The following is an 18,055-nucleotide window of genomic DNA, read 5'->3' as shown; positions in this document are numbered from 1 at the left end:
GAATCTGGTTTGCTGCTTTCAACCAGCGATGCTTAAACTTCTGGATTTACTCGATCAGTCTCCCGAGCGGAATTCTTTTCCTTGGATGGTTTATTGTATTTCTTTATAAAGTGATTCCTGAATAGAGTATGCAAGTCACTTCAAAGAAAATTGGTACCGAGTTTGAGCTTGGTTTGCATCCCAGGAGCGGAGATACTCATTTGAGCTGCTTGTATTCTTGGCTTTGGTCTCCCAAGAAGCTAAGCCCCTGTCTAGTGCAAAGTTACAGCTCTCCTTGGAAATGAGAAGGTGTCCTCCAGAGCTGCGGTTATTACTGGGGGCTCATCACACACACTGTAACAACTTTACCTCCAAATAAAAACTTTTGCTCATTTTCAGGAGTGGAAAGAAAATAGAACCCTCCACCTTCAGGGAAGGATAAGGTCTCGAAATTTGATGCTTCCCAGATGATGATCGCAAGAAAGATGACAGGAGACATACATTTACATAAAACTGTAACTGTTCAACGTGATGAAAAACATCACCATCAAATCCCCCTGTTCCTGAATCAGTGGGTGTGGTTTCTTTTTCCTGTGACATTTTTTGAGAATAAATAAATTATCTGAGAATATGCGCTTGCATCAAAAGTACAGAATTTCATAATGAATACAAAACATCGTAGTGTTTTCCCTCCAGGTACCTAATCCTAAAAAGAGTGGCACATCTGTATTCATCTCCTCTTTTCTGTCTGTAGTACCTGAGTGCCCAGGACGATGCTGGAGAACCATCAGTTCTAGAAGCATGGGGAAGGACTATGGTCACACAACAACTGCCATAGAAGGAGCTTTCCATAAAGTGCCCCTGATGTAAGGGAGCCTTGCTCTCCCTGAGTTACTGTCTCCAGTGATGACCTTAGGTGACATTTAGGGGCTCATTTTCAAAAGCAGTTACATTTTTGTAGCCACCTGTTTGAGTTACTTTTTGCTTGCTCTGATAAAATGCCATGACTAAGGCAACTTCTAGAAAGAAGGGCTCATTTGGGTTTACGTTCCAGAGGGATAAAAGTCCATCATGGCGGGGATGTGGCGGGCATGTTGTGATTGGAGCTGCAAGCTGAGAGTCACAGGCACAAAGCAGAGAGAGGGAGAGGGAAAGGAAGAGGGAGAGAGAAACTAGAAATGCTCTGAGTCTTTAAACTCTCAAAGCTTTCCTTTCTCCAGCAAGGCCACATCTCCCTAAACCCATCCAAAGAGTACCACTGACTGGGGACCTAGTACTCAAGTGTCCAAGAGCATGGCGGACATTTCATTCAAGCCACCACACCCTGCCATCAGCCAGAATCCTCTATAACACAGTACCAACCCAGCCCTGAGGAGAACACTCCTTCCCTGAGGAATTGGTTTGCTATTTTGTTATGGGAAGCTAATATCCCATAAGGGAGCTTGAGTCCCTTTGTTCTAAGGCTACCAAGAAGCTCTGAAGTGAACTAAGATCTCTCTTTTCCCTAGGATTTTTTTTTTAATCTCCCTTTATTTTACTGTTCAAGGTTTTATTTTCTGTTTCAGGATCTTATGAACAGACACAATGTTAGAGAAGTGATAGCAGCTGTCCAGATAAATGGACAGCAGCCACTGGGACTGCTCTCTTCTTTCTTGTCCCAGGAGTCATTTCTCATTACAAGAGTAGAGTAAGCCATTGTCACCAAAGATTTGTGGGTATTGAATGATCAGGCCCTGGCCTCTGAGCCCTTGGGACATTCTGTTCCCTTTCTCTGTGGGGAGAAGTGCCTCCTCCCCATCTCTTTGGGCCCAGGGTGGGGATGACCTCTCATTGGGGACAGCCCTGCATCTACAGCACCATTCTTTGTTCTTTTTCTTTGCCCGTCACACTTCTGTAAATAGTTCCTTTTTAAGTAAACTCTTTCTTTCTTCCTCTCTCTCTCTCTCTTTCTTTCTTTCTTTCTTTCTTTCTTTCTTTCTTTCTTTCTTTCTTTCTTTCTTTCTTTCCTTTCTTATATTTTTAAGATGGTTTCTCTGTGCAGCTCTGGCTTCCTGGAACTTGCTTTGTAGACCAGGCTTGCCTCAAGCTGAGATTAAAGGCATGTGCCACTGCCTGTGTTAAGTAAACTTGCTGAAACTACTTTAATTTGTGTTCATCATCTATCTCCTGTTGGGACCTGTAGTGCTGCGCTTCCTTGTTAAAGGTGCCATGTACAAGACACTTTGGGATTCAGCATTAAGGAAATTAATGGCAGAAGTTGGTGGGCTTCTTCTTGTGGACTGTAAATCACAAAAAAATGACATCTTTTTCACTGGACATCACAAGAGATGATGGGGGCATAGGAAAATGATGAGACAGAAAAATGAAAATGATGAGACCTATAATGGACACAATCCAGTGGAATTTCTCCGGCTGCCCTCGGTTTGCACTTCTGGCATCAGTAGAATTGATTGCTTCCTTTCAGGCTTGTACCTGTGCTTCTGCCTTCAAATTGAGTTGTTTTACCTCAAGCTATAAAGCCTATTTTCATATTCATTAATCAACATTTTAAAATTAGATTCCTATCTTGTGACTTTTTTTTTCAGGGCATGTGCTTATAGAAACGACTTATTTGAATGCAATCCATATGTTTTTGAAACAATACCTTTCTCATACAATGTAGAACAGAATATGAGTTTCACAATCAATTTTTTGGTCAATAAGGTAAGACTGTGAAAGAGTAGGAAGGCATGCCTGACTGCAGAATTGGACAGTCATTTCTCAGAGCATAATTCAATAAAGCTCCTGGCATACAGGAGCCTGTGACCACAAGCAGGACACAGGACCACAGGAGCAGGGGAGGTAAAATAAAAATAAATAAATACAAATTTAAAAAAGAAAAAAGAGAAGAAAGAAAGTTTACTTACAAAGATACTATGTCTACAAAACTGTGCTGGGTACAGGGAAAGAACAAAAAATGATGGTAACAGATGCAGGGCTGACCCTGGTGGGGGGAGGGGCACTCCCACCCTAGGATTTCAAACTCTTGAGACTTTACCTTTAAAGCGTTGGCTTCTGACATCCTTGGAGAAGGGCTTGTCCACCTGTAAAAGATGATGTGGCATCATTAGCTCAAACTGATTATGCCACAGCCAGTTGTCTAGCTACTTTATATGACTAGAGTCCCCAGCATAAATGCATACATCCCTGGATCCCTGATCTTAGAGACTGCTGTATGCACATGATTGACAGATGCTAAATATCTATAAGTATGTGGATTGCCACCAGAGAAGCCTGTGGGGGCTTGGGTGCTTTTTGGTTTGAATTCTGCTTTCTGTTGGGAAAGCTTAGAAAGGGTACCTAGTGTCCTAATGGCCTCAGCTTTATATCTTTATGATAGAGGAAATAGCCAGTGGCTGTCACTGCATTATAATGAAGACCAGTGCACATGGCCAGGGCTGCGTAAGCCACTGGGTAGGCACAGTGGTATGTGGCCTTTAGTGACAGCTCAGGTGGTGTCACCTCATCCCTGTCACATGGCAGCTATAAAGGCATGGATTATCACTCAGCTCTCTGCTTTCCTTTCTGTGAAATTGAGGCAAAAGAAAAAAAATACTGCTTCCTTGTGAGGATGGTGTGTGTGTGTGTGTGTGTGTGTGTGTGTGTGTGTGTGTGTGATATATAGAGAGATAATGTGAGACACAGTGGGAAGCGCACCCAGAATCAACAATAGTGTCATCACTGGGGCATAGTGACCTGTTAAAGACAATGGGAATAAGGAAATGAAGGAAGAGGATGATGAAGTGGCCCCAAGACCTTGGAAAACCTTTCTGCCCAGCCAGCAAGCCAAGATCTTATTGTTTGTCTTCACAAATGCTGACTGAGCTGGGCAAGGTACCTGAGGAGCTGTGAATTTTATCCATGCATACTGAGCCCCAGTCCTTACACGTGGAAAGGCTGAAGCTGCTGTTTTGTGGTTTAGTCTGGTGGGGAGATAGCTGGGGTTTCCTATGTCCCTGCATTCCTCCAAAGAGCCATCATCTTCCAGTTGCTTTCTTGGAGAGCCGCCCCTGGGGGCCTTTGAATGTTCTCTCTGCAGCTTCAGCTTCCAGTTTCCGTGTGAGGTGGCCACTCAACCACTCTTGCCCACACCCCATTGCCAGCCTGGTTAGGGCATCCTGCCAGGCTCTTTCCCATGTACACAAGCTCTGCATGTTTAGGGTTTCAGGATGGGGTTTCCTCAGTGTCCCTGCCTATGTACACGAGGTTTGGGTGACCTCTGATGGTGAGTGAGTGTGTGTGTGTGTGTGTGTGTGTGTGGTGTGTAACATGGTGTATGTTGTTGTGTGTAGTGTGTATATATATGTGTGGTATGGTGTGTAGTATGTGTGTGTGCTATGTATATGTGTGTGTGTATGATTATGCTGTATGCGTATTTTCCCTTGGACAATGCTTAGCAGTATCTTCTCTCCACTGTAACAAACAAAAAATGTCTCCAGTCTATGCCGGAGGTCCTAGGGGGGCAAAATCTTCCTGTTGAGAACTAATGATTACAGCACATAAAAAGTGGGTGAACAACTGCTTCACACACTTCTCCTGACATCAAGACCACCATCTCCTATCCCTGCGTCGTCCCTTAGATCGTGTGATCCTCCTCCCCTAGGTTCTGGCTGCTGACTCACTTCTGTGCTTCTATTGTTGAGCACAGTGCTTGCGTACACAGTAAGCACCTACTGGGTAGAGCACTAATTTAGGGTAAGATAGTTGCAATTGTCCCAAAGGACTAAGATAAGAAAGGGCCTCCGTAAGGGTTATTGAAGATCCAGTACACAGATAGTTTAATCTCCGAACTAATAAGAAGCAGCCTCTGGAAATGAGGTGGTTAATGGGAAAGATAATCCACTTGACACAAAAACTTCCTTACTTCATCACAGACGACTAAAGTAAAACTATCTGAACTGAAGCCAACGCCTTGCTTTATTTGTAAGAAAATTTCTCTCCTGGCCACCATTTGTCTTTGTGCATCCTCTCACTCATCTCGGTTGATTTACAGTGATTGGATCATGATTCTGCTGGAGGGTGACCTGTCAGAAAGAAGAAACCCAGGCAAGACAGAGGTGTGGACGGTAAGAAACTTGGATTCTACCATGGTTGGGTTTTGAGACAGAGTCTTATGTAAGCACGCAGAGGTTTATGAATAGAGATTCTGTTCTGTCAGCATAAGACAGGCTGATGTGCGGTCAGTATCGAGAGAACGTGCAAGTCTAATGAGCAGAGTGGACGTGCCACCCAGAGAGCTGGGGAGATAGGCAGAAGCATGCTCGTGTCCATTAGTGAATGGTGTCATGGAAAGAGTCTAACAGTGAGATCCCCCTTCATAAGAAACCCCATGACTACACCAGTGAAACCTAGTTTTGTTGAGTCTTCCTTGAGCTGGGTGTGATTCTGTAGAGTTTCTGAAAGGGCACACATTGACAAGATTTTTACAGATGCTTCAAGCCTTTAAAACATAATCGTCAAGTGTTGAATATATTAATCAAAAATCTACAGGGTGGGGAGACTGCATAGCTATGCAACTTATGCTAATGAGCCTTGCTCACCACATTGAAACTTTATTTTGTGAATAGACTTTGTGTGAAAAGAAAGGAACCCTGCCATGTTCATGAAAACAATATTCCTTGAATGATTCTATCTTCATAGGGAACACTGACCTGAAATGGATCAGAATATCATCACCAATGACATGTAGGCCTAGGGTGAGTATTGGGATGTCTGTACTAAGAGTATTAAGCGTTATGTGTTTTATTAAAAATAAAAACCTATTATGTATCTAGCACATTTTCATTTACAAGATATTTCCATAAAATCATCAGATATTTCTCTTGATACTCTCTTAGGTCAGCACATAGAACATTTCTATCTGGTTTGTACAGGGATTACAGAGGATCAGAAGCTCATGTGACTGCCAAGTTTAACAGTTGACAATGCCGGGCTCAGAATCCTGACTAAAGGATATGTTATTATCTGAAAGATTCATGTTCTAATCCATGATCTGAAGAATGCAATGATAATCAGAAAGGGTGTGAATTCTTTAGCCTGATGCCTGGCTCACAGTCAGTCCTCAGCAAATGTAAATTCTTGTTCCTTCTAGTCTCCTTCAAAGGCCCAGGATCCCATAAGTCACACTATTTAGCTCTCCCAAGCTGCCCCTGACCAGCTCATCATCTGTTACCATGTGTTGGAGAAGGAGACTGGGGCGTATGTCTGTGAGTTAGGTAGTTCCCTCCTCATGGCATGTCCTCAGGGTCCCCCTTTACTCACTTCTTCCTGCTGCCTCATCCCTACATTCCAGGTTTGCCTCTCAGTGGAGACAGAAGCCTTGGAAGGTAGCAGAAGGGGAGCCTCCATCATTTCCTTGAAATAGCGTGTATCTGTGGGAAGAGAAAGCTGATAAGCGTGTACCTTGTGGGTTGGCTAGATTGGGCACATTTCAGCTTATAAGGTACTCACACATCCTCACACTCATGGAGTCACCACAGCTCAGGTGCCAGGCAGGCAACTCTTTTTCGAGGGGTGGAGTGGGATTCAGAGAAGAGGGTAGAAGACAACTTTTGTAACAGCGTATCATATGGGCTCTCAAGAGTAGGAGTGGGCAAAGACCAAAGGGACAATTGTGGAAGACAACACTCTCTAGTGTATAGTGTGGCCAGAGAGATCACAAAACACAAACCTCTTGTAGAGGCATGCAGTCCCACCTGCACCTGTTGGAGGAGGAAGCTGAGGCTCATGGCAGACCTGCTTGCTTTGGTTCACAGCAATCCTACTAAGGATGGCCTTGACTGCCCTTCATTATTTTACCCCCCTGAGAAATGCTGCCAGCTCTTGAAGATTTATGCTATGCCACCTACTTTTAATTCTTTCCTTTCTTTCTTTCTATCTATCTATCTATCTATCTATCTATCTATCTATCTATCTATCTATCTGTTTTGTTTCAGACAGAATCTCACACCATGGCTCAGGGTGGTCTGAAACTCACTATGTAGCTCGAGTTGGTCTCAAACTTGTGGCTAATATCTTGCCTCCTGGGTGCAAATACATACACGAGCCAGTACAGCTGTCCCTGGAGTTTACCACCAATCCCCACCCACCTCTTTATTATGTTATGACCTTATAGCATTTTTCTGTTGTTTATTTATCTCTCAATAAGTTCTAGAATGGTGACGGGCTCGGTAGATATTCAGTCGATGCTTTTGAGTTCTGAATATAAGGGAATCGTTATCATGATTGTTTGTTGTTTTGAGTCAAGCTCTCACCATGCAGCTCAAGCAGCCCTTTAACTTGGGATCCTTCTGCCTCAGCACCTGAAGTGTGATGGTTAAGGATGTGTGTCACCTTACCGGTTTGTTGGCGTCACTTACAGGATACTTCACCCTGAAGAAGTTTCTACAGATCCATTTCTGTGGGCCGGGCCCTCAGAAACCACATGTGCTTCCTCCTTGCCTTTACAGTGGCGTGGACAACCTGTGGCCACTGCTGTATGTACCCCAGGTGGAAAAAGGCATGGATGGGTACAAAGTCAGCCTCCCTCCCTCCTGTTGGGTGAGACTTTACTACTGAGTCCATTGTAGGCTGGCAACCTGCAGAGTGAACCAACTGAGTTAAAGTTCTCTCTTTCCCTACTTTTCTTCACCACGCCTAACCTCACATGCCTCACATGCTTGTCTTCCTGCCTGTCCACTTCTCCCATGCTCCCGGCACAGGGACAGGCCTAAGGCTCAAGCAGAACCCTGCCCTGACAATGACAGTAAGTGGGAACAGAGTTTGACTCCATATGTCACACATTCAGTCTTCAGAGAAGCTCTCTGGGGTTAGTTCTACTGTGAAACCTGTGTTCCGACAGAAAAACTGAGCTCTAGAGAGTGATGTTGCCGCATGGACCCATATCATCAGAGCCCCAGGGTACCTGCGTATTCTGACTCCTGTATAGGTCTGGCTGGTAAAATTTTCATCAACGGCCATGCCTTAAGCAGCTGGAGCTCCGGGTCTTCATAGTCATTGTCACTGTGGCATTTTTCTCCATCCAGGACAGCAGCCAAGTTCTTTCTCTAAGTGGGTGGAACATTGGAGTGAGTGCAAAGGTAGGACCATGTGGACAAAGGTGGAATGTCGCAGTGCTGGCTTAGGCAGTGATGCTGACTCTTTTGAAGTAGACTTTAAGATTCTAGGGTCTAGGATCTTACATAGAAACATAATTCTTGTCATAGAGAGATTTCTGAAGGTGTCTTCCAAATATCCTATTCTCTTTGCTTGTTCAGTCAAAGACCTGTGTTGCGCTGTTGTGGGAGCATAGGGCAGATAGAAGTTGTTTAATGAACTGACTTTAAAACACAGAAGATTCAGCCAGACAGTGGTGGTGCATGCCTTAATCCCAGTACTTGGAAGACAGAGGCAGGTGGGTCTCTGAGTTCAAGGCCACGCTGCATTACAAAGGCAGCCAGGGCTACAAGGAGAAACCCTGTCTCAAAATTCCAAAAAATCCAAACCAAATCAACCAACCAACCAACCAAACAACAAAACCAAAAACAAACAAACAAAAATTTGAAATCACCGAAATCCAAACCAAACCAAACCAAACCAAAACCAAACCAAAACAAAACATAACACCCGCCCCCAAAACCTACCCAACCCAACCCAACCCAAACCAAAGCAAAAAAAACTCCCCAACAACAACAATAACAAATAAATAAACAAATAAATAAACAACAAAACCTAAAGAGGATTCTAGGTCACCTGGGTGGGCTCAATGTTTCCATGAGCCCCGGAAAGCAGAAGGGGATTCAGTTTGTCAATGTAGTGATGTTACGTGTGGAAAATCAAGAAAATGAGTACTGCTTAGGGCTAATAATAAAGAGTCCAGCAAGGATATATGGTCAATCCCATTCAAAGTTCAGTTTGTATGCAACGATAATATTGATTAACTTTTTAAAAAAATTAAATTACTTATAACAATCTGAATTAGAAAAGGAGGAATGACAGAATAATATTAAGAAGAATAAAATCCTTGAGTATACTGGGCCATAGAAGTGAAGCTTGTACCGAAGAGTCTGAAGGCATGCTGCTGGAGATCATGTAAAAAGACGTTAGTGAGTGTGAAGTGGCCATTGCTCATGGATTGAGGACTTGATGTTGTTAAAACAGAATTCTTTAAAAACTGATGTACCTGTTCAGTAGGATTCATATAAGAATACAAGCTGCATTTCCCGGTAAATTGACAGAAAATTTTATAAAAATTAGGAGCAGGAAAAAAAAAAATAGAAACATATGCTCTAATTGCTATGAAAATGCCACACCCCACTCCACTGACATCCATGAACCAAGGGAAGGATACCAAATATGTCTGCAGTCCTTGTCAACCCTTTAGTACCTTGGTTTCGGGTATTTCTGAGTTCCAGGGCTGAGGTAAAATCAGGACAATGACAATGAGCTGGATTCAAGCCACTTAGGCCATTTTGCTAGGATAGCCCAAGAAGGCTGACAGGTGTCCTTATCACAGGTCTGGGGGCAGAAGCCTGGAGATGGCGGGAAGGGAATTAGGTCATAGCACGCTCCATAACCATTCCTGAGCGTGCGCTTTCAGGCTGGGTTTGCAGCCAGCAGCTGCTCTGTGTAAGCAGGGACCTGGCAATCATCCCAAAGAGCCACCAGGAGTCACTTTTACTCCCTGGATCTCAGAACGCCCAACTTTACCTAGAACTGGTATTAGTCTTCATTTGAGACTAAAGGAGAAATCCAGGTGACAGGATGGAATTACATTTGTAACCGTTGACTACCCGAAAGGTCTGAGAACTGCAGTGCAAGGCCTGGAAGCCCAAAGGGCAAAGAAACATCTCTTTTCATGCACACTTCCCAGGTGGGGCCTCAAAATACGGAAACTCTTCATTTTACAAATACACAGACTCATGCTGGTAATCCAAAGTCACACAGATTGTAAGGGGGCAATGAACACCTTTCAGCACCTCCAGCTGACCCAGCACCTGGATTAAAAATTATTTTATAGCTCAAGATGAAGGGTAGAGAGTCCAGGGTAGTGTATACGTGGCTCATTACCCAGTCAGCACGAAGGAGGACGGATTCTGTGAGTGTGAGTGTGGCCCCTTGCTCAGCGGAGAGAATTCTGCTTCACAGATGGGGCAGCCCTGGAATTTTTTTTTTTTTTTTGGATTCTTAATATTTTGTAGTCAAAGGTTTAAAAAAAAGTGTAAAATTGAAGTTGTCACTTGATAGCCTTGACTGTGTTTGTGGCTTTCCATAGTAGATTCTTGGTATACGGTTGGTAAATAAAGTTATAGATTTTAATAAGGCTGAGGATATAATTATTCCTCGGGGTGTGATTTTAAAATATTTATGTTGTAATTTGTCTAGTTATTAGGGTTCGGTTTAATTCACTTTTGGGTCGGATGGCCAGTTGCTCACTCTAATGGGTGAGGAGAGTAATTAATTACAACTATATGTGTTTATCAAATGGGGGAGCGGGAGTAAGACTACTCATCCATAAAAATCCCTCTCCCTCAAGGTTCCTGCTACTGCTCTCAGCGACTGTTGGAGACTGGGGGAGGAGCAAGCCTGGCCGGCAGCACTCTCTTGCTTCTCTCTGGAAAGATAGAGAGGAGTCACGAGAGGAGTCACGGAGAGGGGTGCGGGAGCCCGGGGTGCGGGGAGGTAGACATAGGGCAGGAGAAGCCAGGCCCATCTGAGGAAGACTCTGCGGGCTCCCATGGGTCTCACAACAAGGGCACAGAGCACGGATTGCTAAGTATCGTTTTCCACTGAAAAGCTAGAAGACGCGGTGCGTGAACAGCTTTACTCAGTGTGCTCGTCCACATCCTCAACAAATGCTCCCCAAGGAAAGCCCAGTCAGGCCGTGTGTGAGCTGAAGACTCGGGGGCCAGTTATTAAGATCAGGTTTAACAGAGCCTGTGGTACCCAAGCTGAGGCAGGGTGGAAGACCACAGCTTTCTCACCCACAGGAGAGGGGCTAAATCACCCGACACAGAGCTGGGTGGTGGCATTGGAGCTGTTTTTCAGAGACCAGGCATCACCACCTGCTGTCGGTTACCTTGTTGTGTCTTTGGAGATAAACTGGGCTGAGATGGGACATTTTGCTTTGGAAAGTATTGGTGGCAGCATGGCTGTGTTGTCACTATGTCCTAGACCCTAGTCGTAGAAGCCAAGTTGGTTCTGACAACAGGGGCATGCTTGTTTTCCCTGACGCAGATGGAGACTACTAAACCAGTTTATTTGGCCAGAGACCGAAGATTTTTGGCATTTGTCCCATGACTGGGGCCCTGGACATTAGATACTCTTCTCTGGTCGATGTCTTGAGCGAAGCAGAGCCAAGTGCTCAGAGCTTAGTGAAACTATTAATGAGTGACACAGAGCAGGGTTGGGTGAGCATGGGTTCCAGAGCCACAGCTGGAAATGAGTTTGGGGAGGAGGTGCAGGTCTGGGCTCCTGCGGGAGGCAATGGATAGAAGGAAATTACTAACGGGTACCTTTGGTGGCCTGTAGGCTACTTTCAGTATTTTCTAGGGAAAGCTTGGGACCTACTAGAAGGATCAAATACACAAGCTAGAGTCAGTTTGTTATTTCATCCTTTGGCTAGTGTTCATGGGGGCAAGAGGTGGCAGGAAGCAGAGTCATGGTCGCTGTCACCTAGGAATGAAGAGAATGTACACTGACTTCTAACTCACTGGCCATAGGAGTGACCACGTTTCTCTATATTCTTAAGGGGACTTGGTTTTGAATATAACCAGTAACACCTGTCTCTAACTTATTTTCCATTACATGTCTCTCTCAGGACTCCAAAACCTCAGGTCTGATATTTTTACCCATGAGCCACTTACAAAAAAACAAACATTATGTGTGTGTGTGTGTGTGTGCGCATTCATGTGTATGTGTGCTCATGGGTAACGGTCCATAGCTTTAATTAATAATTTAAGGGCATATGTCAAATAGTAACAAGCCAATTATTCAGATATTATCTACAGCCATATAAAGTATGTAAATTATATGAATAAATAATTTAGCATAACTACTTCTAATGGTGGATATTTGGGCTAATGTTTAAATTTTTAATCTCTTTCTTTAGTTGTCAAAATTCTGCCCAGTGTTTCTAGCAGCTTCACAAAATGATCGCATGTCCTACAATTTCTATACTATCAAATGCTTAGTGTGATTTCAACATGCTGTTATTTAAACTATGTTGCAAAGTATCAGTGAGCTGGTTGAAATTTTGGTCTGTTTGAAACTCTCAAACATGGAATTCTAGGGCTCAAAAGAAAGGATATTTTTATATTATTAAGTGAATATCATCCTAAAATTACATTCCAAAGACTTTGTTTCAATTTAGAATTTCACCATGAATGTTTCAAAGTGCCTGTCTCTGTTTCACACTCATCAGCACTGTGTATTAATATTTTCACCTCTGTCCGCTTTAGCAATGACTGTGAGCATCTGAAGAGGGGGCTGAAAGGCGGTTTTCCTTACCAGGAGAGTATACCGCTTGGAAGAATTATTTCTTTCTTTTAAATTTACCGTGTGACATATAAAAGAGGCCCAAACAACAACACTTGCTATGTAAAGATCAGAGACTGACAGTTAAGGAACGTAGCAACACCAGACTTACGTGATCCAGAAATGGTTCGAGAGCCACCTGACACCGCCCTGCCAGAAAACACAGATCACTTATTACTGCAAACGCAATGCCAGCTCACAGCACTCAGAAGCCTGGCTCTCCTCATTTCATCTAGCAATCCTGTGTGCATTTCACTTCATTTTTGTGAGTGCAGTGTGATTCCCACATCTCTTAGTCCAGCTGTTGATCGTGTAGAACAGAGCATGGGAACCAGGTACAGAAATTCAACCCCAACTCAGGGTAGCTCTGGAGGCAAGAAACTCTTCCCACAGCAGGTCAGCCTTCTCTCAGGGGTGCAGGGGCACACCCCTGAGATCTTAGCACTCAGGAGGGAAGGTGGAGGCAGGGAGGTGACAAATTCAACGCTAATCTAGTTGCATAGTGTGACCCTGCTGTAAGAAACAATTGTGGCCTGTGAAAAAAAGCACTGCTGACGGACACTGAGCACAGGCCTAGGACCAACAAGGCCCTGGGTCAGTCTGCATCACTGAGGTGAGAACAGCAAACAGGGCTGAGGAGATGGCTCAGTCAGAAAAGTGTGTGCCTTGCAGGCCGGAAGATTTGACCCTGCATGGTGATGACTGCTTGTAATTACAATGTCCTGAGGTTGGGGTGACTGAGGGGGAGGGGAAGGGGAAAGGGGAGATGTTGGGGTGAGGGTAGAGACAAGCAGATCTCTGGCGCTTACTGGCCAGTCAGCCTAGTTTGCTCGGTGAACTTCAGGCCAGTGAGAGACCCTGTGGCAGCAAAACAAAGCAAAGCAAAAACGGTGTACGCATTCTGAGGTGTTCTCTGGGTTCCACACACATGAGCTCACATGCAAACACAAACATGTCTTCTCCACACTGCGCAAACTGGAGAATAGAAATCAGTAAACAAATGAGAAAACGGGAGAAACGATGGAGGAGGATGCTGCAGCGCCTGCCCCTGAAGTGAGGACCCGAGGCTGAGGAGGAGGCTCCCCCAGCACCATGGCACTGCACAGCATGTTTTCAGAGCACTGTCTTCGCACCTGCCCTGCCTGTGCAACCCCTTCGTGGGCAGAGCTACTGCCTCTTCATGAATCTGTCCTCAGCCCTAGGCACATGTCCTAACATCCAGAAATCGAGCCACTGCATTTTTTTTTTTTGTTAGACCAATATAGTTCAGCTGAGGTTTCTCTCAGCTCCCCCATTTGAACTCATTTATGAAAATGGCTTAGCTCATGCAGCCCACTCAGTATGCTGTTCTAAATTTCCTTCCAGATTATACAAAACCACTCTCGAACTGCTCACACGAGTGGAGAACCCAGTTCCTCCAAGACTGAATGTTCCTTAGCTAAGTTGTAGTGTTGGAGGTATTAGTCTGTGTGGAGGAATGTAAATGAGAACATATTTTTAAAATCACATCTTCTGTATTAGCATACATGCGAGACACTTCCTTAGGCTCCAGGGACAGGAGCTGTGAGCTTCTTAGGAATGAGTTCACTTTGATTCAGTGGCAAGCACTGTTTCTAAAGATGCATGCTGTGCCTTTTACTTTTGGTTGCCAGGAACTTCAGGACTCCTTATGTGTGGTCACCCTGTCACTGTCCCACAGAGCACTGCTGGGTCTCACTCCTACCCAGTCCCACTGCTCCTGGGTTTCCCAGATGTGCTTCTCCTCATGTTACCTCTGTATCCATTGCTATCTGACGCCCTTGCTTTTTGGAGCTTCCATCCTAGACTACGCGGGCCTCATTTAATCTCACTAAAACTCCTCCGTGACACTCAAAGACAGGCAGCATGCAATAAATTCCTTGTTGCAAGTCTACCTGTCTTTTTAAATTAATTAATTAATTATAATTTATTCACTTGGTATCCCAGTTGTAGGACCCTCCCTCATCCCCTCCCAATCCCACCATCCCTCCCTCTTCTCTTCCCATGCCCTTTCCCCAGTCCACTATCGGGGGTCCTTCTCCCCTTTCATCTGATCCTAGCCTATCAGATCTCATCAGGACTGGCTACGTTGTCTTCCTCTATGGCTTGGTAAGGCTGCCCCCACTCCCTCAGGGGGAGGTGGCCACTGAGCTAGCCACTGAGTTCATGTCAAAGACAGCCCCTGTTCCCCTTACTAGGGTACCCACTTGGACACTGAGCTTTCAGAGGCTATCTCTGTGCAGGGGGTTCAGGTTATCCCCATGCATGGTTCTTGGTTGGAGTATTAGTCTTAGAAAAGACCCCTGGGCCCAGAATTTTTGGTTTTGTTGCTCTCTTTGTGGTGCTCCAGTCCCCTCCAGGTCTTTTATCTCTTCCTTCTTTCATAAGATTCCATGCACTCTGCCCAAAGTTTGGCTATGAGTCTCAGCATCTGCTTTAATACCCTGCTTGATAGAGTCTTTCAGAGGCCCTCTGTGGTAGGTTCCTGTCTTGTTCCTTGTTTTCACCCTCTTCTGATATCTATCCCATTTGCCTTTCTGAATAAGGATTGAGCATCTTACCCAGGGTCTTCCTTATTGCTTAGCTTCTGTAGGGGTACAGATATGTTTATCCTATATTATATGTCTAATATCCACTTATAAATGAGTATATACCATGTGTGTGTTTCTGCCTCTGGGATACCTCACTCAGGATGATCTTTTCTAGTTCCCCCCGCTTGCAGCAAATTTCATGATTTCCTTGTTTTTGATTGCTGAGTAGTATTCCATTGTGTAAATGTATCACAATTTCTGTATCCATTCCTTCGTTGAGGGACATCTGGCTGTTTCCAAATTCTGGTCATTACAAATAGAGCTGCTACAAACATGGTTGAGCAAATGTCCTTGTTGTGTACTTGAGCATATTTTGGATATATGCCTAGGAGTGGTATAGCTGGATCTTGAGGTAGTATTATTCCTAATTATCTGAGAAAGCACCAGACTGATTTCTAAAGTGGTTGTACAAGTTTACATTCCCACCAGCAATGGAGGACTCTGCCCATCTCTGAATGTGCCACAGCAAAGGCATCTGGGATTTCCCTGGATCCACTGGATACTTGAGGCCTGCTGGGCTCCTGGCCACATGGTGCTGCCTCTAGTCAAGAGTCCAAGTCCTGGTCAATGTTATTTAGGGAGAGAATCACTTCACAGCCGCCAGGGTCCTTCTTCAGCTGTGACTCACTTCTGAGGGAGCAATAAGACGGAGGAATGTTTGGCTATGAGAAACCTCTCAGAAGCAGAGATACCCACAGGCTCTTGGCAGGTTATTTCTGGATTTGCCTTATGTAAGAAAAAAAAAATAACAACTGTTTCTCACGGTTGAGCCTCTGTGAAGTTTTCACATGTCTTGCAGCCTTTAATGTTTTAGCTCCTTGGAGATGTGAGCTTTCGAGTTTGCCAGTAACAAAACAACACCCCTAACCAAAGTTGGGGGGAAAGGCAAACAACATTTCAATGAAGGCTAAAAGGATGTTCTACGTTCAAATCCTGATCTGTCACTTTCTGATCACATGGGCTTGGGTGAATACCCTCACGTATGACCATGGTTAACTAATGTTACTCTGTGGAATGGTTCAACAATATGTATCCCAAATGGCTGCTGGCAAGTTTTAGTCTGTGTCATCAAGGTAGAAAATCACTTCCCAGCTTCCAGACAGCAGCACACGGTTTCTTGGCTCAGTTACCATGAATACTATGCTGGCTTCTGTGTTTGTCTTCAAGTTCAGCCCTACAGCTGAACCAGCCCAAGTCTACAGCCCTGCTTTCAGTTCCAGCCTGAGAGCTTGCACCCTTTGTTGCTTATTTCAAAGTTATGCTTGTGTGGCTTTCCTAGCATTCAACTCCACTGACATCCAAATGCTGGCCTTCCACAGATATTCTTCAAGCCAGACCCTCCTCAGTAGTGATGCTCAGAGATTCAGTGGCCGCTAATATCTGGTGATGCCTTTTGTAGTGGATGAAAGACCAGGGACAGCATTGTTTGCTGCTGCACAACCCCATGTGTACTGTAGTGGGTTTGAGCTCTACCTTACTGCTTTCTTGCCAGCCTATCTAATTTCTCAGACAATCTTACTCATATGTGAGTATAATGAAATCAGTCCTACAGCTAAGCTAGTCAAGGTTCTAAGATGCCTGGCACACACCAAGGAAGGAGAAAGAGGGAGACTTATAGGTTTGGGGGCCTCCCAGTTTTATTTGCTGATCTACAGTTCCTTGCCTTGATACCAAGAACTGGCAATTCAGAGTCTCAAACCCAGAGAGAAAACCCTCCCTGGGAGCCAGAGAGCAGGCCTAATGTTCACCCTTCATTTCCCTGGAAAGTCTCTCCCTTCTCTAAGATTTTATTTCTCCATCTTATGATCTACATTGCTTGGTTGGGTCTCTCAGACTTTACTATTTTATTTCTCTTTTATTATGGCTGTCACCTTGGACCACATATGGACCAGGGGTAAACCGGCTGAATAGGTGGTGAAGGAGAGGCAGCCCATCTACATTCCCCGAGGCTCTGCAGAATCCCTACACTAAAACTGGGGGTGTCTAAACCAACAGAAACTTCTAGGTGGGGACTGTCAAGATACTTGGAGCTTCAAGTGAGTCTACAAAGAACATTCTAGAACTACCTGCATTGAAATTATCTTGCTAAAAATAATGCTTGCTTAGCTTAAGTAAAGGCCAGCCAAAGTGTAAATCTGGGGATGGGCTGTAGATTTTATGTGCTCCTGCTGTGGTTCTAAAGTACACTGAAATCTGAAGTCAGCTCTATTACTTAGTCTTTGGGCTTGCCAGTTTTGTGATCCAAAACTATGTCTTGTGCTTCCAGGAATGTAGTGAGTGCGTTGCTTCAGCTCAGCTGTTAACTTGATTTGTGACTTCTTGGGGAGTCAGACTGATAGAGCTCATTTAATTCAGTTACTGCAATCCCTAAAATAGGCCAGCAGGGGTCGCTGGAGGCCCACATATTTTGTACGTGCTGGTTTGCTCTCTAGTCTTAAAAATCCTTATTACATTTTCTTTTTAGGGTGGGAGGAAAAAAAAAACAACAACAACCTTTAATACTTGTTATATTATAAAACTAGAAGAAAAATCCAAATGTTTCTAGAAAAATTAAATTTCTTATCTCTTTAATAGAATCAACAAATATCTTTTTTCCCCCAATCCCAAGCCAAGACAGAGGGACATAGTTTATAGACAAGGCAGTCTATAACTATAAACTCTTCTGTGATATCATTTCTTAGGCAGCAGGAGGAGGTAACTCACAAGTTCATCTTGTTGGACAATATAGCACCATGCATACCTCTGAGGCAGCAGCTACCTTGACCCGTCATTTAAATCCCAGAATGTGTTTGTCTTTTCCAGGTATGGAGGAACTTGTTAAATATTCAGTTATTGATAGGCTGTTTCTACAACCTTAAGGTGTGTGTTTCTGTAGGAGAAATTATAAGACACAGATATGCAAAAGAGAAGTGATG

General features: G+C 44.2%; 1 protein-coding gene across 2 annotated transcripts in view; it reads right to left on the bottom strand.

The window, feature by feature from the left end:
- The window catches only part of Clnk (cytokine dependent hematopoietic cell linker), a 169,791-nt gene that overhangs the window by 58,267 nt on the left and 93,469 nt on the right, over positions 1-18,055 (bottom strand). For both annotated transcript variants that reach the window (XM_060365389.1, XM_060365390.1), the window contains 4 exons: positions 12,644-12,681; positions 7,922-8,063; positions 6,280-6,389; positions 3,017-3,062 (listed from right to left, as the gene is read on the bottom strand). In XM_060365389.1, coding sequence (XP_060221372.1) covers positions 3,017-3,062; positions 6,280-6,389; positions 7,922-8,063; positions 12,644-12,681 — 336 coding nt within the window. The remainder of the gene's footprint in view (positions 1-3,016; positions 3,063-6,279; positions 6,390-7,921; positions 8,064-12,643; positions 12,682-18,055) is intronic.

Source organism: Meriones unguiculatus, chromosome 12 (genome assembly GCF_030254825.1).
Source record: "Meriones unguiculatus strain TT.TT164.6M chromosome 12, Bangor_MerUng_6.1, whole genome shotgun sequence".
Lineage (NCBI taxonomy): Eukaryota > Metazoa > Chordata > Mammalia > Rodentia > Muridae > Meriones > Meriones unguiculatus.
Note: the sequence above shows the minus strand (reverse complement) of the source record. Positions and strands in the feature narration are given on the sequence as shown.